This window comes from Rutidosis leptorrhynchoides, chromosome 7 (genome assembly GCF_046630445.1).
Source record: "Rutidosis leptorrhynchoides isolate AG116_Rl617_1_P2 chromosome 7, CSIRO_AGI_Rlap_v1, whole genome shotgun sequence".
Classification (NCBI taxonomy): domain Eukaryota; kingdom Viridiplantae; phylum Streptophyta; class Magnoliopsida; order Asterales; family Asteraceae; genus Rutidosis; species Rutidosis leptorrhynchoides.
This window is the reverse complement of record NC_092339.1, coordinates 264,643,173-264,666,426: the sequence shown is the minus strand read 5'-3', so window position 1 is coordinate 264,666,426 and position 23,254 is coordinate 264,643,173. Positions and strand designations below refer to the sequence as shown.

The following is a 23,254-nucleotide window of genomic DNA, read 5'->3' as shown; positions in this document are numbered from 1 at the left end:
AAATAAAATTTCAAATATGTTACGAATTACCAACCCCCCCCCCACCCCACCCCACCCCACCCCCAACAAAGGAGACTAGGCCAGTTTTTGGGAGTTCAAATGGGCTATTTAACAGTATAATTTGTAGCCCATCAAAATACATACGTATGAGCTTTTGAATCAACTCATTTTGAGTCTGTATGGCAGAGATATGTTAAAAATGGTGAAACTGCAAATAAAAATATCGTGTACGAATGAATATTTAACTCGTGAATTAAAAAAATTAAACAAGTGGATTTCTAGAGTATGTGACCTATACATACGTGTAAAAGAATTATATCGTCGGAAATTCCTTGTATTGATTGGTTTAAAATTGACGTTTTCCCGAATTCGCAAACCGAGCCGATTTCCTAAAAAAAAGGCACATCGGGATTTTTAGAAAAAGGGTATTTAATCACATAAATACATGAACAGATATCATTAATGAATATTAATGTTTAAGCCGGAAATTCCATGATTTAAACGTTGGCATCAAATATTCGAATTTTACTTAAACACCCGAAATTCGGAAATCGAAATGATTTCTTAAATCGTGAGTCTGAAACTCGTAAAATTCTGATATGACGGGGATAGAATTTTTAAAACATTAACGGAAAAAATAAAAGTCGTTAAATAATTAAAAGAATGATTAACGGAAAAAGTCGAGTTATTACAAATTACCTTGTTAAATACGGAGTAACAACTATAAAAATAATTTTTACTTTGTGTACGATTGGACATATGTAGACCAATGATTTGAGATCATGTGAGGAAGATAAGAAAATTAATAGAAGAAAGGTAAAGCCATTATTACTAATCAATTCAGTTGGTGGAACAATTGACTCTAGAACAATGTTAGAGAGGGAGAAACAGGGATTTAAAAGCAAAAATTAGCTTAAAAGGTTAAAATGGAACATATGGGACATGGGACATACACTTAAAAGGGCGAAAATAATGCACCAACTAATTCTGAAATTTTAATGTATCATCTCATATAGTAATAGCACGGTATTGTATCGTAGGTATGTCATAAAAGAATACGAAATACTGATAGTTAAAGGTCTATTAGGTTCCTCTTTAAATACGAAGGAGTATAAACTAAACGATTGTTGTTACATACTTGATAATATGGTACTATGTTGAACAGGTGTCTATGAATTCACAAAATATTAGAATTTATATGATCAAATCATGTTGACTGGAATTCTTAACTGTTCGATTAACGATGTATTGTGGTTAATCCGGATTTTGTTTTGGGTGATCCCAAGTAACAAAAAAACTCCAATCTCAAGGTGTTGGTGTATTGTTGATGACCTCCCTATAAGCTGCATAATATTTTGATGAGGTTACACTCCCATTTCGTGGGCCTCGGATTCTCGGAGGTTGTGGACGTCTTGCGTTCGAGCCTCCCCCGAGAAGTTTTGCCACACACGATGCTCGTATGGATTCGTCGTAGGGATTTTCTCCTGAGGAATGTTCGTACCAAGGAAATGACCGGGTAGGTGGGTTCCAACATCGGGTTCGGACACCCGTTAGTGACTCCTAACCGCCGTTTAAAAAAAATTAACAAAAAACTCCAAACTTTAATCCTGATTTCGTGTAAAATGTTGATAACTAGCAATATGACCCACCAGCCCCATCTCCAAGATAATATGTTAAACGTTTTCGAAAGCCTTTAGTTTAGCGGTATCGAGATAACTTATCAATGTTGATGTTGTTACTTCGAGTATCTTGGATGATTGTCCGTGATATGGGTGTTTTTCATTTGTTAAAAAGAAATGTGAAACGTCATGGTTAACATGCAAAAAAACTAGGGTTTGTTCTTCCATCCCGCAAGAAATTAATTGTTGATTGTAGGTAGATAAGTTAGTCTGTAACGATTTTCAAATAATATCTAATTATGTTGAAGCAGTGTAATCGAAGTATGGTATATAGACAGTCATACTTGTACTCGAAAGTAAGGAACCGATAGTAAAATTTGTAATGATTCTTAGAGTTATAGCTAATTACTTCTCTAAGAAAAACTTACATATTATCTAATAGACAAAATTTGTCTTTTCTACCATAAATAGTACTATTTGTGCTATAGTATTTTTTTTTGTTCCCCAACGATAAAAGAAGCAACTTTCGTAAAAGAACCAACCCTTCATTGTTACCAAAAGATGTCGAAAAAAATTCTTTTTTACAAAAAAATCAACTAACTTTTTTTTTCCTTCCTCAACGATAAAAGAAGCAACTTTTATAAAAGGAACAACCCTTCAGTCCTATCAAAAGATGTCGAAATTTTTTTTTTTTTACAAAATAAATCAACTAACTTTAAAAAAAAAATGAACGCTAAAAGAAGCAACTTTCACAGAAGGAACAACCCTTCAATGTTAAATGTCGAAAAAAATTCTTTTATACAAAATAGATCAAGACTTTTTTTTTAACTATCAATCAAAACGGAGCCTCCAGTGCGAAGCGAGAGCTCCACAACTAGTTTATACTACTATTCAAGGATAATCTTATGGTGTTGTACAATATTTCTGTTTTCTTAAAAGTAATGCTTTTGGCTACTGAAATTTATCCTTCTTTTGCAAGCAACATTGGGCTAATTATGTCAAAACTCTAAAAGGTGGAATAAATTACTAAAAGTCAAGGTTGAAAAAGAAGCGAGACGGGGCCGAAACGGTAGCTACCTCAAAACGTCGCAACGGAAAAAACGGGGCCGAGACGGATGTTGACTAATGTTGACTTTTATATAAATAGATATATATTTATACAAATTTTAGAGCTAAAAAACCTTCATTGACAAGTTTGTACCTATAATTGCTATTAGCGTTAATATAATACAAAATGGAATACTAAACTAAGTCAATTTTGATTGATTTGACCGACTTATGACCGATTTTAACAGAATTTCTGACTTTTGACCGGCGTTGACCTAATTTTTCCTGCATTTGACCTGACTTTTGACCGTTGACCGGCTTATAAGAAAACAGGACGGGGTCGAAACGGTTAAGTCGCCAAAACGCCGCAACGGGCGTTGCAACGGACACAACGGACGCCGTTTACAACAGTGCTAAAAGTACCCTCAATCTCCAAAACTTACTTACTTAAGGTGCCCTCACTGTTGACCATAATTACAAAAACAATCCCCGATGTACAAAAAAATAACATTATGTTCCCAACATGTGATTCGTATGTTAGTAACTTATAGTACCAAACTAGTTGTGGAGCCCTCGCTTCGCGCCGGGGGCTCCGTTTTGAATGCGAGTTAAAAAAAAGTCTTGATCTATTTTGTAAAAAAGAATTTTTTTCGACATAACATTGAAGGGTTGTTCCTTTTGTGAAAGTTGCTTCTTTTAGCGTTCGGGTTTTATTTTAAAAAGAAAAAGTTAGTAAAGTGGGGGTTCGATTTGTATTTTAATAAAAGTTAGTGGGTTAAGTTTGTGAAATTTGAAAAAACGTTACGTATAAAGTGGGGGTTCGATTTGTATTTTAATAAAAGTTAGGGGGTTAAGTTTGTGAAAATTGAATATTAGTAAAAAAAAAAAAAAGTTAGTAAAGTGGGGTTTGATTTGTATTTTAATAAAAGGTGGGGGTTAAGCTTGTGAAATTTGAGGAAAAATAAACGTATAAAGTGGGGGGTTCGATTTGTATTTTAATTAACAGGTAAGGGGCTAAGTTTGGTGGAAGTGGAAAAATGAATAGGACTATTCATTTCCACTATACCATTTAGATATAGGTATAATATGATACATGCATCGACATATACATATATACAATGGCTAGAGCTATGCGTAAGGGGTCAATTACCCTTACCAAAAAAAAATTTGTAATAAAATACTACTAAATAGATTCAGGACAACACTAAATTTACTATTGGAGCTCATATATTTTTAAAATTTATAGTTTATAAAGTTAACAACCAGAAAAGTAGGAGTGTTCGGTTTGCAACTGTTTAAACCAAAAACCACACCGAATTTGAATGGTTTTGAGTCGGTTTTCAAATCTGAATTCAGTTTTCGATTTTAGTTTCTTTGAATTCCATTAAACTGAAACCGAATTAAAAACTGAATTTAACTTATATTATAATATATTATTAGTTTATATAGACTAAAAATCAATTTAAAAACCCAAAATTGAAAATATTATAGTCAATTTTTATGTTTATTTTGATTAAATTATGATTTATTCGTTTTTTGGTCTTAACCGAAACCGAACCGAATTCAAATTCGGTTTTCGGTTCAATTTTGTTTTTGAAATTAAATCCGGTTATCGGTTCGATTTTCGGTTTTGATCCCAAAATTTTCAAAACGGAGGAAACCGAACCGAAAAACGAGGCAACCGGATATTGATTCGATGAACACTCTTATAGATACTCTTCAAATATAAATAGTTTTGGAAAAAAAAATCGGAACGCATTACATTTTGATCCTAGATTCGCCAATGCATACATAGATTGTTAATGTCACCCAAGTAATTAATATATATATATATATATATATATATATATATATATATATATATATATATATATATATATATATATACTTTGAATTTTTCTAGCGACAACCTTTTGGATTGTCGTTAACTTATATTAAAATATTTATAATTCAATAATCATCATTTTAAAGTTATTATGTAATTGTTATATATAACGCTTTGATGGACCTTAAAGATAGCTTTAAAGCTATCGTTAAAAAATCCATTTATTTTAAGCACAAATTTTACATGCACACAAATAACCTGTCAATTAACATTTTACACTAACATTATCATTTTCCCTTATTATTATTTTTATAATAATAATAATAATAATAATAATAATAATAATTTGAATATTTAGGGTCATTTCGAACAATCTTAAGTAACCTAAGGGTAGTTCTGTATATAACTAAAATCTCAATTTAACAACAATTGAGAATGTATGGACCCTACCAAGCTTCATGACAACCACGTTCAGCTTCTGTCCCACATCTAAACTAATTGTTCATCTAGTAAACAACATCATTAGAACAGCCTAAAAATGGAAGAAGGCAATTATTAAGAAACTAAAGATTATAAAAAATATATATATATATATATATATATATATATATATATATATATATATATATATATATATATATATATATATATATATATATATATATATATATATAACCAATGGAGCGTATATATAATGATATCATCTATTTATCAAATCCAGAACTTTAATATTCATTTTATTTTACTTTCAATGTATAACAGTGTAATTTTTTGAAAGTATTAGGAACAAAAAAAAATGAGTAAACGGAGAAAAATAGCATTAATTGTCATCTTTGTGTAAAAGGATAAACGAATGAGGTTTAATGTTCATGTTACCCATGTGATGACCCAGAAAATTTCGACTAGTTTTAAATCAAACTCTCGATACGATTTAATATTTTTGACATGATAAGCAAAGTCTGTTATCCAGAGTCTCAAAATTTTTGAACTGTTTTATTTCATTCATTTACCCTTCGACTATTTCCGACGATTCACGAACAATTATTTGTATATAGATATAAATAAGTATATAAAAATAAATATAAATATATACATAATATTTTGAAATAAGATTTAAGTAATAGAATTAAATATGTAAACAACTTACGATATAATAAAACGTGTTATATATATAGACAAAGTATATTGAATTTAGTGCATATACTGTTTAGTTTGTTTTCAATCACTATCTCTATTATTCATATTATGTTTACAAGGATATTTATATATTCCATATTTATATGCATCGATATACATATATTTGAAAACATTAATAACACTAAATCAAATACAATCAGTTAACTTCCAACCATCTTTCCAAAAACTTACAAGCAAAAAGTAAATGAGTTCATATCTCAAACTAAACCAAAACACAAAATACCATACAAACAACTAGATGACTAATTAACTTTGAACTTCATAAGAAAATCTTTCATGCTTTGATTAGCTTGTGTTATATCTACGTGGTATTAATTAGAAGGCAACATATAATCATATGAAAAAGAAACTCTAGATACATATAGTCCTAAAAGAATACATATAGTGCACTGGAAGATCGTCGGCACAATGCAACAAAATGAAGACTGCCTTTTTTTAAAAACTTGGGTTTTGATTATTTAAATTTCACTTTTGATTGCTATAGTGTGTCTTTTAACATTATATATAAATATCTTTGAGCATATACATGCATGGAATGAAAACAATTTCTCCTACTGTTTGATTTTTGTTCCTTACTGCTTGTCTTGTGTTACCGCTATTCATCACTTCTGCATCTATATACATACCTATAACCATATAAAACACATACACACACATATAGATTTAACTCAACTTCAATCATTTTTCTATTTCTGTTAATCTGGCCGAGAACCATCCTCACAAGAACCATCATAAACCGCCACTCCATCAACTACCATCCACCACTATTTCTCTCTCCCTCTCTACTTTGTAAACTGTCACCACCTTTGGTTCACCACCCTCAACCACGATCAAACCCAACACCATCATCCACGACTAACGGCTACTAGTATTCTCTTGTTTTGATCACCATCAACAACTACTCGAACGAAAGTTAGTCTTTTGCTTCAAACCAACACTAATTATTGTTCAAGCCGTCTGTATGCTGCTACTCGCCTTCTACAATCACCCAAACATAACCATATCGGTGCTATTACTCGCTAGTGTCTTTTCAGCTCGACCCGTCACTCAAACAACCACCTTAAACCCTACCACCGTACCACCACCATCATCATCAAAATTGAATTTATCTTCTGTTTGTTTCGTGAGTTATAGTCCCACTTTTAATATATAATATTTTTGGGATGAGAATACATGCAGTTTTATAAATGTTTTACAAAATAGCCACAAGTACTTGAAACTACATTATATGGTTGGATTATTAGACCGAATATCGCCCCTTTTAGCTTGGTAGCCTAAGAATTGGTGTTTATTATAATTGCCACCAATTGACGCGAATCCTAAAGATAGATCTATTGGGCCCAACAAGCCCCATCCGGGTTACGGATGCTTTAGTACTTCGATTTATCATATCCGATGAGAGTCCCGGAATGATGGAGATATTCTAGATGCATTTTGTTAATGTCGGTTACCAGGTGTTCACCATATGAATGATTATTTTTATGCAGTTTGCGAAATGCCTGTATGATGTTTATGAAAATGAAATCATGTGGTCTATTAAAATTATGGAAATGATTGATTATGATAAACTAATGAACTCACCAACCTTTTGGTTGACACTTTTAAGCATGTTTATTCTCAGGTATGAAAGAAATCTTCCGCTGTGCATTTGATCATTTTAAAGATATTACTTGGAGTCGTTCATGGCATATTTAGGGCAGTACCTCGCAATGGGACCAAATGTTGATGACTTCGTCCAGGTGGATTAGGACGGGTTACCACAACTCAGATATGTATGGCTTAATCAGATTATCTCGTAACTATTTCCTACTTTTTTCTTAATCATTTCAAAATGTAGTGTCAGTAACATCCAAACCTTAGACCTCTAGTGAGAATATTGTAACGTCAATCATTAAAACGTTTATAATTATAATAATATGATATGTAGTCCAAAGGCTAAAGAAACAAGGTCGATCCCGACTCTAAACATCACTTGAAGAAAACGTTTATGAACTTTTCTTTTATCATACATTTCAACCTAAGATATATCTATAAGTATTTACCATCATTAGCATTTTAATTTTTAGCTAAACATTTGGAAATACTGTCAATCAACATTTGAGAACCTTCTTAATTGTTTTTTATTAGTCCAATTTTTAAGATATTGTGTCAAATTATGATTGGTAACACATAAAAAAGTAATTGGTACAACCGTTGGTTCATCTATAACTCAGAAAGCATAAAAGTTAAAATAATTTTTTAAATTACTTTACCAAAAACAATACAGTACTTATTAGTTATACAGTAATACTCCGTAACTTTTAAAAATGAAAAAGGGACATGCCCCTACAAACCCATCATGAATAATACTCTTGCCTTCCCTTTAAATCATTAATTCACCTTCTTTGTCTATCATTCTTAGAAAGAAAGAAATAATAAAATGGTCAAAAATGGCACCAAAATGCCAAGTTTTTGCCTTGCTAGAATTAGGCCACATGTTAGAGTACGTTCGCAAACGTTACAATTAAAAGAGAATATTAGCGTTGATTCTTCTACTAAACCAGATGATCAAAAAACCGAAGGTTCCTACGGTTGCATCGAAAAAGAGAATAAAACCGAAAGTAAGACTAAAGTTGAGGAGCCTACAAAGATTAATAGTAGGAAAGTGATGATAGTAGTTGATTCAAGTTGCGAGTCAAAAAATGCGTTGCAATGGGCCTTAACTCATACGGTTCAGAGCCATGACATTCTTGTTCTTCTTTATGTCAAAAAGATTACTTCAAATAAAGGTTAGTTTTCAATAATTGTGCCATTTTTAATAGTTGTTTTGTGATAATATTAATCATCCCAAGATACCAATTTTTACAAGAAGTGATCTTTGATTTTAAATTTCACTAATAAAATATTTTAGAGTAACTTGAACAAGAAAGACTTTATCCGTTCAGCTGTGATAATATTACATTACTTGTATATGTTGTGAATCATCAACCGAAAACTTAAGATAGTTGCTTTCAATATAGCTAGATCACAGTTAACATTCTAAGAAATATGATTAGAATAAGGATTTTTCTAAACATAGCCGATGAGACTATATGCTTACATATGCTTAAGAAGTTTGGATATGCATATATTTTTTTTTTTTTGTACATAATTAAAAACCACTTCAGATAACTATCTTACTACTTGTTAATTAAGTACAATCAGCCCTAAGAGCTAACAATAAAAATGTTTAGAATAATTCACTTTTAACTGATACTCATGTTACAGATTTCTACGTTTCTTTAACCAAATTTAAATCACCATATAACGATATATATACAAGATCATTCTAATTTTGGCTTTTCTTATACATTTTAACCTTTGAGTTAATATTGTTACATCGAATAATATGGAAAATTGTAAAGCTACTATCATAAACATAAAAAATTGTACAGAAATAGTTGAAGATGGTTTGAAGGGCCAGTTAAATTGGTAGTTATCCAACTTTATATCAACAGTACTTTTAGTTTTACCACCACTTATAGTGCACATGTCCCTTTTTTAGCTTTATGGGATTTAATCATTTATTTAAATGAATTGAAGTCTTTAAGTACGCTAATTTGAAGAAAAACAGAACAGGCAAATAGGTGCGCTTTTTCCGTTCATGTTATTTTGAGATGTCGAACTTTTTAAATAAAGATTTACACAGCCTAATATGCTGCAAACGAAGTTTGAGAAGAAATCACTTGAGTATCAATCTCATGATGGTTTATTTGAAAGAAAATTAGTGATGTTAAATGTCTTTTGATATTTCACTTTGCTTATTGTATTTGTGGCAGAAATTAAGCTGACTAAGGAGAAAGCTACAAAAGTTCCTACATTTCTTTGCTCATTGAAAAACACTTGCCAATTGAAATACTCAAATGTGAGTATTGTTCCTCTTAACTTCAAATAATATTATCTATTTATATTTATTTTATATACCTATATATAATGAAACTTGTTTAAGTAACGTTTGGTGTTGTAATATCTGAATGAAGATACAAGTCGAGATATCAATAATCGAAGGAAAAGAAAAGGGTACAGCAATTGTAGAGGAAGCAAAAAAGCAAGAGGTGACAATGTTAGTACTTGGGCAAAAGAAACAACCGATTACGTGGCGGCTTTTGTTGACATGGGCTGGTAGACCGGTGGGTGGTAACGGTGGTGGAATGGTGGATTATTGTGTCCAAAACGCGACTTGTATGGCGGTAGCAGTGAGGAGGAAGAGCAAAAGAGTTGGTGGTTATCTCATTACAACTAAATGTCAAAAAGATTTTTGGCTGTTAGCCTGATTAATCTTTAATCTTAATATTTATGAAGAAATAAATTATTTATCGTATATGTATGTCTTTGACCAAATTTTAGTATATATGATGTGTACCATTTTTATGTGATACAGAGTAAGACCATTCTTTACCCATTCTTTACGTTAAGTCATGGTGTTGTGGAGAGATTCTTGATGACGTAGTGTGAAATTGAAGGGGCGCTGTGATATAATGTAATGTTATGGTGTTCAGTTGTTGTAGGGTGCTTATGTGGTATTTGATTTTCATTTTTTTTTAAATTTAATTAAATAAATTAGTAAATATAAATTAAAGACACACAAATATTATAAATTAAAATCCTAAAAAAAAAAATACATAAATTAAATTTTAAAACTACAAAAAAACATACATTAAAAGTTCATAAAATTAAAAGTTACATAAAATAAAAATTAATACTCGTCGTCTTCATTCCCCGCAACTTCATTCTCGTCATCAGATATTTTAATGTAGTCCTTTTGTTGCGTAAAAACGTTTTACACTTAATCACGCGTTTGACATCCTTTTTGTTCTTCATGTTCTCGGTTGAAGTGGTCAAGAAACCAATACTCGGAATAGCTGATTAGAAGGCAACGTACTCTTTGAATTCAATTGACGCTTCATGAGACGACCCGTCCTAATCCATAAGGACGAATACAATAACATATGATTACATTGCGAGGTATTTGACATCTAAATGATACATTTTACAAACATTGCATTCTTTTTCAAAAGACAACCTTTCATTACAACGAAAGTTGACAGGCATGCATACCATTTCATAATATCTAACTATAAATGACCTAATCTGTCATTTACTTAATAATAATCTTGATGAACTCAACGACTCTAATGCATCGTCTTTTGAAATATGTCATGAATGACTCCAAGTAATATCTCTAAAATGAGCAAATGCACAGCGAAAGATTTCTTTAATACCTGAGAATAAACATGCTTTCAAGTGTCAAACAAAAGGTTGGTGAGTTCATTAGTTTATCGTAATCAATCATTTCCACAATTTTAATAGATCACAAGATTTCATTTATTCAATAATCATACATTCGCAAGTGTTTAAAATTCATTCATATGGATTGAACACCTGGTAACCGACATTAACAAAATGCATCTAGAATATCCCCAAAAATAAAATCGAAGTACTAAAGCAGTTCAAATTCTCTGACTGGGGCTTGTCAAGGCCCATAGATCTATCTTTAGGATTCGCGTCAATTGGTGGCAATTATAATAAACACCAATTCTTAGGCTACCAAGTTCAACAAGGGCGATATCCGGTATAACGATTCAACCATAGAATGTAGTTTCGATTACTTGTGTCTATTTCGTAAAGCATTTATAAAAGCGCATGTATTCTCAGTCCCAAAAATATATATATTGCAAAAGCATTTAAAAAGGGAGCAAATGAAACTCACAATACTGTATTTTGTAGTAAAAATACATATGACAGCATTGAACAAGTGTAGGGTTGGCCTCAGATTCACGAACCTATATCAATTGTATATCTATTAAAACATATAATGGAAATCACATAATTTCCTTTATTAATTATATATTATTTATGTGTTTGTAGTTTATATAAATTTTATACTAAATTCCATTAAAACATATACTTCATTTATATTTATTATATCTTAACTTATATGTTATATATATTACCTTAAAATAATTATTATCTATTCATTTAGTTATTTTAAAATCTATATATATACGTATATGTTTAGTGTTATATCTAAAATCAATAGTTTGTTATATGTAAGTATAATGTTAATAGGTTTGATATATATAGTTATGTGAAATATTAATATAATTATAGTATATGTAATAAGTATATTTTATGTACAAACTATTTATTTGTAAAAAAAATGATAGTTTTGATATTAATGATTTACTAATAATAGTCCTACTAATAATAACTTTATTACTAACGATAATACTAATAATAAAAATGATAGTGATAATAATAATAATACATATGTTAATAATGATTCTAATAATACTAATAAGTATATAGTGATACTAATACTAATATTAATAATAATAATAATAATAATAATAATAATAATAATAATAATAATAATAATAATAATAATAGTTTGTGTTATTTTGATAATGATAATAATCCTATCCTAATCATAATAATAGTAATAATAGTGATAAAAATTATAATTTTAGTAACAATAACAATGATAATAATAATAATAATAATTTTGGTAATGAAATCTACCTTCCAAAGTGTGACGATCGCTCCAAATCCATATGAACGAACACGTCATTCATCGATTTCATTGCGAGGTATTTGACCTCTATATGATACGTTTTGTAAACATTGCATTCTTTTGAAAAGGCTCACCATAAATGAATATTTAAATCAAAGGTTTTCGATATTTGATGATTTCTACATATAGACAATCACCGTAAATAATAGTTTACAATAGTACTTTTGTTGACAATACAGTTAAAATAAGATACATGGTGATGATTTGGTGAATGCAACGTTTCCTTGAAAAACATGCCATGTAAGACTCCATGCACATAGCTTGTCTAACATATAAGCAAACAGCGGAAGACTTCTTGGGAACCTGAGAATAAACATGCTAACAAGTGTCAACACAAAGGTTGGTGAGTTCATAGTTTTAATGTTTTGCATAATCTGTACATAAAAGTGGATCACAAGATTTCAGTTGTTTCATCCAGAAACGTTTATCAAAATATTCTACAAGATTGAGCACTCTGGTAACTAAACTTTAACGTCTATATAATAAGTACCCCTGTTTTAACATACATGCAACCAACATGTACAATACACGCAAACCAACGTGTACTAAACTCAAATAGCATACGTCTGTTTAATAGTTCAGGCTAGGGTTTCTATACCTGGAACAGACGGGGATGTCAAGCCCTATGGATCCATATACAACTACTCGCGCCCACCAGTTCTTATAACTGGTAGTTACTAGTTACCAAAGCCAAGGAATTTTCGGTTCAAACTCGGTGTAGAATTTAGTATGTACTTGTGTCCATTGTGTTTAAAATAAATTGCATGTATTCTCAGCCCAAAAATATATTGCAAAAGCAATTAAAAAGAGAGCAAATGAAACTCACCTTAGCAGCATATAAAGTTGTTCACCAAAATGTGACTAAAACTCAGATTACCAATTAATCGTAGATATCAACATATCAGTATTGAGATTCAATATTGTAGGAAAGTACGTAGACTTAACGGAGATGATAAACACTAGGTTTGATTCACAAATATACCCCCGAAAATTACCCATAACCTCCTTGGCAATAACCCATAATTTCCTTAGCTCTATCCCGCTTGAAAACCATTTTGAAAATAACCCACTCATAATCTCGTCGTAGTATTTTATGTATAATACATAATTAATAATACTAATAATAATAAGATTAATAATAATATTAATCTTAATAATATAAAAAATAATAATAATAATAATAATAATAATAATAATAATAATAATAATAATAATAAAATAAATTAAATAAATATTACGGAGTAATAATACTAGAGAAAGAGATATATATTCAGCTGAGCCAAAAATCGCGCAATTTATAGAACCTTTTCTGAAAAAGTACCACATGCGATCGCATGGGATTTGTGCTTCAAGGCCATGCGATCGCATGGCCCTCTGATCCAGCTCACAAACTTTTAACTTTTTGTTTGTCGACATAATTTTATATAATATATTTAATTTATATAATTAATTATATATTATATTAAATTCACATGCATAGTTGACTTGTAATTTTTGTTCTGATAAGTCGTACGTCATCACTCGACTTATGTCCCGGTTCCGGTTTTCTAAATGTCCTTTCGTACGCTGAGAAAACTTGTATTTTACATTTCGTGTCACGTACCTTTGTCAAAATATAGCCTTAAATTATCCCTAAACTATACCACTCAAAGTATATCTTAAACTTTCGAGTATTTTGATCATTTACTTCTATAAATCATCGTCTCGCTATTTGTTATAATAACAATTCGTTTTTATGACCAAGTTAATATTATATTTTATCGTATTGTTAAATATATATTTTCAATATTAATAAACAAGTTTTAAAATACATATCGCAAGTTATTCATATATCTAATTCCAACAGTTGATATTCCTTATTATTGTATGTGTCCAAATTACGTTATTTAAACAAACACTTTACCATTTATTCCGAATACCGTTAAGAATGAATGATTTCCCAAATCAACGTGGACCTTACAACAGAGACCCGTAATAATATCATAATCCTTAAGGGACTCAATAATTATCTTTTAATTCAATCGTTTGGCATAATATTTTAACTCTGTAACTAAATATATCAATCAGATAATCAAACCAATAAGTTTAATGCACAGTATCATATACTCAACACTTTGTTACATTTTCAAGTTATGGTATATATATGTATCTATTTACATATAATTGTTCGCGAACCGTTGAGAACAATCGAAAAGTAATTGAATAGTTCAAAATTTTGAGATTCAACTTCATAGGCTTTGCTTATCGTGTCGGAAACGTTAAAGATTAAGTTTAAATTTGGTCAGAAAATTTTGGGTCATCACAGTACCTCCCCGTTAAAGAAATTTCGTCCCGAAATTTGAGTGAGATCGTCATGGCTAACAATAAAAATATTTTCATGACGAATATGAGTTGATAAATAGAATATTTATCACCGTTGAATAATATGGATAAAACAATCCAATTACTCGAAGCGTATGAGGGAAGTTATCATAATAAAGTGAAATGGATGATAGAGATTCGTTTTTAACTCTTGACGTAGTAACGATTGATTTCCGAAATTTAAGGAATAGAAAATCTTCATTATCTAAATAAGATTTGATTTTTTGGAATTTTCAGAAATTGGGATTTTCTTTGATTAAATGCGTAATCTGCCTCGATTGCTATGTCTGATATTTCTCTATAATTGACCTCTTCCGTTTCATTTATTTTCACCACTCCTATAATCTTCTTTCTTATTTAATACTTCTTAATAGATTGTGAAAATTCTTCATCCAGTTCTGATTCTTGATATACTCCTAACTTTCATATCTATCATTCTTCTTTTTCATCTGCCGCCGGAGGAATCTATTCACTTTTACTATACTCTTGGCTTTATAGTGTTTTTAGTTCTCCCGTGTGTTTACGTTGCAATACTTATTGCTATTCATGGTTTGTAATTTATGTGTTTTTATCGGGCTTTATATTCTCCGTTATATTTCGAAGCTTCATGCTTTCGTTCTCTCTTCCCACCTTCAAGTCAAGCGAATAATGGTCAAGAATTCGTAGGTATGGAGTTTCGGATGAACATAGTTAATGTTCTGAGAAAGAAATTGTAATGGCGCGATCTTGATTTGTCAAATTACCAGAATATCCGAAAAAGACCGAATCATCAAGAAATATATTTTCTTGATATATTTAGAGATTATATGGAATGAAAGAGTTATGTAACATGGTTCATGATGAGGGTGGGATCTGTGAACCTTTATCACGTTCCATTAGAAACTCAGCATGCCTTACTGTAATATAATCACGTTGATCAAGTGTCATTATATTATACTAACTCATGCTTCAGTTCCCAACATTACTTCAAAACATCCATTTTTTTTCGAATTTTTCAGATTTTAGAAACTAAAATAGTTTCTTTTATAATGTAACACAGATAGCGCGAAGAGATGAATGATTTCAGATAAGAATAATTATAAAAATATCTTCAGAAATATAGAGGATATTTATAATGGAAGATACGATGATATCTTAGAATATTTAAGATAAGATGATGATGAAGAATATTGTCCGCAAAGGTTTTAGAGTAAGGAGCAAGGTATTTGCTAAGGATTTCAGCAGACACTGAATCATTTGTATTCTTTGAAGGTAGATTTCGTCTTTGTGATTTGTCCACAGCCTCCTTCATAGTCTGCTCAATCCGTTTTCCAGTTCTAAACCTCTCTTTTTCTCAGCTTTACCACCATACTATTCTTTATCATCAAACTTTTGACTGTTAAGGTCGTTTACAGTTTTTGCTGCTTCATCAGCATTGTTCCAATTTTCGAGAACTAGTTTCATAGTTTGGGATGTTTTTCAGAAACTTCACATTTGAAGTATGTAAGTCTAGAAGATAGATGTTATCTATATATAACTGTTGTCATAGAAAATGCTACGAGATTCAAAATACTGATTGCTAATTCTCGGTAGTTGGTATGACAATTACCGTTACAAGACGTAGATGAGTATATGATAGGGTTTCAATGAGTATAAGGATTTTTCGGATGGTCAATGATCAATGAAGTTGTTGGTAAATTTACTGCTAATGTGGTGGAACATAAAAGGTTTCCCGGTAACAAGAATGTATATGTCAAGATTACAATAAGGCTAATCTGAAAAGTCGAGGTTGACTGGTTGGAAGTATAGTAAAACTGGATACGTTGAATAAAGATTGCAAGATTATTTTCGGTAAAAACAACGCTAAAGGATCTTGCACAATTTTGAAGTCAAAGTATAGTTTTGCAAGATGTAGAGATCTAAGAATGACGTCACCGGTTCAGGGTTATGACTTGGATTCTGATCCGTCAATATCAGAATATGTAATTGAATTTGTATGAAATGATTATGTATCACTGTGAAGATAGTGAGTATAGTTAATGATTTTTGAATCAAAGTTGAAGAATGTACAGTGTAATATATTAATTGCGAACTTAAATATTTTCCGGGTATTACCTACCCGTTAAAGATTTCACAATTAATACTTTGTACAAAAGAATTTTTATTCCCGTCTTTATGAAAATATATGTATGTATATTTTCTTCAGATGTAATACAGATTTAATGAGTTAATATCATATTAAGCTCATTTGATTTTCGGCTTGACTTAAAAATGATTAATCTCTAAAACATTAAAGATTACATAATGATGTCGTAGCGTGAGGGTACGAAATAGTATTATTTTTAATACAAAATACTACAAAATATGACACAAGTTTTATTAATTTACGGATGGGATATACCTAAACCTTGCTACAACACTATAGGCAGTGTACCTAATCGTAGAGTAGTATAGTTTTTAGTAAGTCCGGTTCGTTCCACAGGGAGCGAGCTTATTGCACACTATATTTTTAAACAACTATATTTGTACAAAATATATATAATTATATATAATAATATATAAAAGGGGGTTTACCATTTAATGACCGGTTTGTCGATTTATATTTTAAGCGAAGTGTATAGTAAATGACGATATTTAAATAACAATATAAAATAAATAACAATAATTGAAATGACAATAAATAAAAGTACGAGGAAAAATGAAATAAAATATATTATGCTTATTTAAACTTCCGTAACCATGATGTTTGACGTTTTGATTTTAATTTATTGTCCTGGGCTAATTGTCCTTTGTCCTGGATGTATTTGAAACCTATCTGGTTTTTGTCCATAATAGTTCATCGGTCATAATTATAAACTGCTCGGCAAATTTAACCTTATACCCGAAGTCAAATATTCCAACTAACTGAGGATTCGAACTGTAACAAGGTCTTAATACTTTGCTTAATGAATACACCAGGTTATCGACTGTGTGTAAACCAAGGTTTTAATACTTTGTTAACAATTACACCAATTACCCTTGAATGTAATCCACCTCTGTTTTAATGAGTCCATTGACTATTAATCCATCCCCGTGTCTGGTCAAATGAACAATAATTCGTACTTATAAATATCCCGCCCATCGTGTCCGATTAAGCGTATGTGGTTATATATAGATACTTCAAATCATAACCTTTATATTAAATTAACGAGATATCGTTAATTTAATATAAAGACCATTAATAGCCCATAGTCTAATTTCCACAAGTGTCGTTCTTTTGTCCAAACCCCAATTATGGTATAAAACCCAATTACCCTGTCTTTAATATTTAGTCCAACATCATGATTACTTTGGCTCAAATAAGCATAATAATAACTTAAGTACGAGACATTAATTTAAAAAGGAGAACATAGCTTACATTGATTATTTATCGCGTAGTGTTACACGGACAGAGCTCCGACTTTAAAAACCCGTAAAAATAACCTTTACATAACCCAAACTAATCTAATATAACACTAATCTATACTATATATACATATATATATTTATTTATATTATACTAGGGAGTATTATTATTATTATGTTATTAAACTCGACAGAATTCGCGACCTTTTATAGGGATTCTGAAATTTCTGTGCTCCGCGAGTCGCGGCACTTTGTGCCTGAGAACTCCGCGAGTCGCGGGGATATGGAATACAGCTCACACCCCTTTGGATCTTCTTTGCCGACGTTTTATATATATAAATATAAAATATAAATAATTAATATAATTATTTATATATTATATTATATTCTTGTGCATAGTAGACTTGTAATTTTTAGTCCGTTGCGTCGGGCGTTGATAGTTGACTCATGTCCTGGTTCCGAATTTTCGAACGTCCTTGCGTACAATTTAATATCTTGTACTTTGCGTTTTGTAACTTGTACTCTTATCTTTTTTAGACGTTCTTCATCAATAATTTGAACCACTTGGATTGTATCTTGTACATTTGAGCTTTTTGGTCATTTGCGTCTTCAAATCGTCGTTTTCGCCTTTTGTCTTCGCACTTATTTAATATAAACGATTAAAACTTAAAATAGGACAATTACAACTAAATAATTTACATATTGGGAGGATATTGCTACTAAATATATGTTCATTTGGAGCACTATCAAATATCCCCACACTTGAACGTTGCTTGTCCTCAAGCAATACAGAACTTGAAATAAAAACATACATGAATTACTTTTTTATTCATCACACTTTGTACATTAGTGATTTTAATATGGTGGTATAAACAATGATAGTAACGATAGAACCATGGTTAAAGGTGGGTGTGTCATCCACAGTTGCCTCGGGTTTAAGTCAACGACACTTGCAATCAAATAGCCGATTTACTTTCGGTTTCCAAAGCAAAGTGCACATTTGAAAGGCGGTTTACCGTCCCCACATGACTATGAAAATGTAGATCCTTAAGGAAATTGGATCTTTATGAAAACATTTGATCAATTCAATCTAGCTTTTACCCTAGATAAGTTTTCCGGAATAACCCTTCACCAGTGTTTGCAAAATATTTTTGTGGGTTTTGTGGGTTTCAGATTTGAAAATTTTAGCTCAAAACTTATGGTTTTGTGTCACCCACTTGCTAACCTTGTATTAGGAAAGCAACACGTCCAGTTTACTTGCTCCGTATATTACCTTTCGGTAAACTACCGCCCGGTTGTAAAGGAAAGCGTTGAACAAGCAACTGTTAAGGCAATGTCCCCTGACATGCTTTTAATTATGGTCTATAACGTGTTGGACGCAATTACTATCCTTTGTAGGAGCAATAGTAAAGCTCACCCTTATAATTTTTCGGTCTGGCACAAGGTCCTGTCTTCGACCATGCTATGCAACCACCGTTCTTACGGTTGACACCCGATTTGGTTCAGGTGACCTAATGAATTCCAGGTGAATTCCTAGGATTTTACGTTCAATGGTAATGAACGCATTGAAAATGGGTTTTCAGAAAACAAATCGGTTTATAATTTGATCAAAATATTTTCTCGTTCAAGCTCGAGTTTAGATATCATTGAATTCCATGAGTTTGTAATTCTCAATCTTTAAGGTCAATCTCAAGGATTGAGTAATATCAGGCTTTGAAATGTCCCGTTCTTATTGATTAAAAACGTTCCATATTAATTGATTTCGTTGCGAGGTTTTGACCTCTATATGAGACGTTTTTCAAAGACTGCATTCATTTTTAAAACAAACCATAACCTTTATTTCATAAATAAAGGTTCAAAAAGCTTTACGTAGATTATCAAATAATGATAATCTAAAATATCCTGTTTACACACGACCATTACATAATGGTTTACAATACAAATATGTTACATCGAAATCAGTTTCTTGAATGCAGTTTTTACACAATATCATACAAACATGGACTCCAAATCTTGTCCTTATTTTAGTATGCAACAGCGGAAGCTCTTAGTATTCACCTGAGAATAAACATGCTTTAAACGTCAACAAAAATGTTGGTGAGTTATAGGTTTAACCTATATATATCAAATCGTAACAATAGACCACAAGATTTCATATTTCAATACACATCCCATACATAGAGATAAAAATCATTCATATGGTGAACACCTGGTAACCGACATTAACAAGATGCATATATAAGAATATCCCCATCATTCCGGGACACCCTTCGGATATGATATAAATTTCGAAGTACTAAAGCATCCGGTACTTTGGATGGGTTTGTTAGGCCCAATAGATCTATTTTTAGGATTCGCGTCAATTAGGGTGTCTGTTCCCTAATTCTTAGATTACCAGACTTAATAAAAGGGGCATATTCTATTTCGATAATTCAACCATAGAATGTAGTTTCACGTACTTGTGTCTATTTTGTAAATCATTTATAAAACCTGCATGTATTCTCATCCCAAAAATATTAGATTTTAAAAGTGGGACTATAACTCACTTTCACAGATTTTTACTTCGTCGGGAAGTAAGACTTGGCCACTGGTTGATTCACGAACCTATAACAATGTATACATATATATCAAAGTATGTTCAAAATATATTTACAACACTTTTAATATATTTTGATGTTTTAAGTTTATTAAGTCAGCTGTCCTCGTTAGTAACCTACAACTAGTTGTCCACAGTTAGATGTACAGAAATAAATCGATAAATATTATCTTGAATCAATCCACGACCCAGCGTATACGTATCTCAGTATTGATCACAACTCAAACTATATATATTTTGGAATCAACCTCAACCCTGTATAGCTAACTCCAACATTCACATATAGAGTGTCTATGGTTGTTCCGAAATATATATAGATGTGTCGATAGGATAAGTCGAAACATTGTATACGTGTCTATGGTATCTCAAGATTACATAATATACAATACAAGTTGATTAAGTTATGGTTGGAATAGATTTGTTACCAATTTTCACGTAGCTAAAATGAGAAAAATTATCCAATTTTGTTTTACCCATAACTTCTTCAATTTAAATCCGTTTTGAGTGAATCAAATTGCTATGGTTTCATATTGAACTCTATTTTATGAATATAAATAGAAAAAGTATAGGTTTATAGTCGAAAAAATAAGTTACAAGTTGTTTTTGTAAAGGTAGTCATTTCAGTCGAAAGAACGACGTCTAGATGACCATTTTAGAAAACATACTTCCACTTTGAGTTTAACCATAATTTTTGGATATAGTTTCATGTTCATAATAAAAATCATTTTCCCAGAATAACAACTTTTAAATCAAAGTTTATCATAGTTTTTAATTAACTAACCCAAAACAGCCCGCGGTGTTACTACGACGGCGTAAATCCGGTTTTACGGTGTTTTTCGTGTTTCCAGATTTTAAATCATTAAGTTAGCATATCATATAGATATAGAACATGTGTTTAGTTGATTTTAAAATTCAAGTTATAAGGATTAACTTTTATTTGCGAACAAGTTTAGAATTAACTAAACTATGTTCTAGTGATTACAAGTTTAAACCTTCGAATAAGATAGCTTTATATGTATGAATCGAATGATGTTATGAACATCATTACTACCTAAAGTTCCTTGGATAAACCTACTGGAAATGAGAAAAATAGATCTAGCTTCAAAGGATCCTTGGATGGCTTGAAAGTTCTTGAAGCAGAATCATGACACGAAAACAATTTCAAGTAAGATTTCCACTCGAAATAAGATTGTTATAGTTATAGAAATTGAATTAAAGTTTGAATATGATTATTACCTTGTATTAGAAAGATAACCTACTGTAAGTAACAAAGGTTTCTTGATCTTGGATGATTACTTGGAATGGATTTAGAAAACTTGGAAGTAAACTTGCAATCTTGGAAGTATTCTTGATTTTATGAAACTAGAACTTTTGGAATTTATGAAGAACACTTAGAACTTGAAGATAGAACTTGAGAGAGATCAATTAGATGAAGAAAATTGAAGAATGAAAGTGTTTGTAGGTGTTTTTGGTCGTTGGTGTATGGATTAGATATAAAGGATATGTAATTTTGTTTTCATGTAAATAAGTCATGAATGATTACTCATATTTTTGTAATTTTATGAGATATTTCATGCTAGTTGCCAAATGATGGCTCCCACATATGTTAGGTGACTCACATGGGCTGCTAAGAGCTGATAATTGGAGTGTATATACCAATATTACATACATCTAAAAGCTGTGTATTGTACGAGTACGAATACGGGTGCATACGAGTAGAATTGTTGATGAAACTGAACGAGGATGTAATTGTAAGAATTTTTGTTAAGTAGAAGTATTTTGATAAGTGTCTTGAAGTCTTTCAAAAGTGTATGAATACATATTAAAACACTACATGTATATACATTTTAACTGAGTCGTTAAGTCATCGTTAGTCGTTACATGTAAACGTTGTTTTGAAATCTTTAGGTTAACGATCTTGTTGAATGTTGTTAACCCATTGTTTATTATAACAAATGAGATGTTAAATTGTTATATTATCATGATATTATGATATATAATATATCTTAGTATGATATATATACAGTTAAATGTCGTTACGACGATAATCGTTACATATATGTCTCGTTTCGAAATCATTAAGTTAGTAGTCTTATTTTTACATACGTATTTCATTGTTAATACACTTAATAATATATTTACTTATCATTTAACATAATTAACCAAGTGTATCAATATCTTAATATGATTCATATGTACCTAGTAAGACGTTGTTATAACGATAATCGTTATATATATCGTTTTCGAGTTTCTTAAATTAATAGTCTCATTTTTATGTATATAACTCATTGTTAAAATACCTAATGAGATACATACTTATAATAAAATCATGTTAACTATATATATAACCATATATATGTCATCGTATAGTTTTTACAAGTTCGTGAATCACCGATCAACTTGGGTGGTCAATTGTCTATATGAAACCTATTTCAATTAATCAAGTCTTAACAAGTTTGATTGCTTAACATGTTGGAAACACTTAATCATGTAAATAACAATTTCATTTAATATATATATAAACATGGAAAAGTTCGGGTCACTAGAGGCTTAAAAGCTGATTTTTGATCTTTAAGGAGATTATCCTTTCTGGGAGTCTGATTCATTAGTCTTATCAAGCTAATTTGCACGACGCCCTCCCCATTTTACGAGAC

General features: G+C 30.8%; 1 protein-coding gene across 1 annotated transcript; it reads left to right on the top strand.

Annotated features, from left to right (window-relative positions):
• Positions 1-8,107: 8,107 nt before the first annotated feature.
• Positions 8,108-9,980, top strand: LOC139859993 (uncharacterized). The gene is made up of 3 exons (XM_071848764.1): positions 8,108-8,456; positions 9,486-9,571; positions 9,687-9,980. Exons 1-3 carry the CDS (start codon positions 8,108-8,110, stop codon positions 9,978-9,980), a joined length of 729 nt encoding a protein of 242 aa, XP_071704865.1.
• Positions 9,981-23,254: the final 13,274 nt, after the last annotated feature.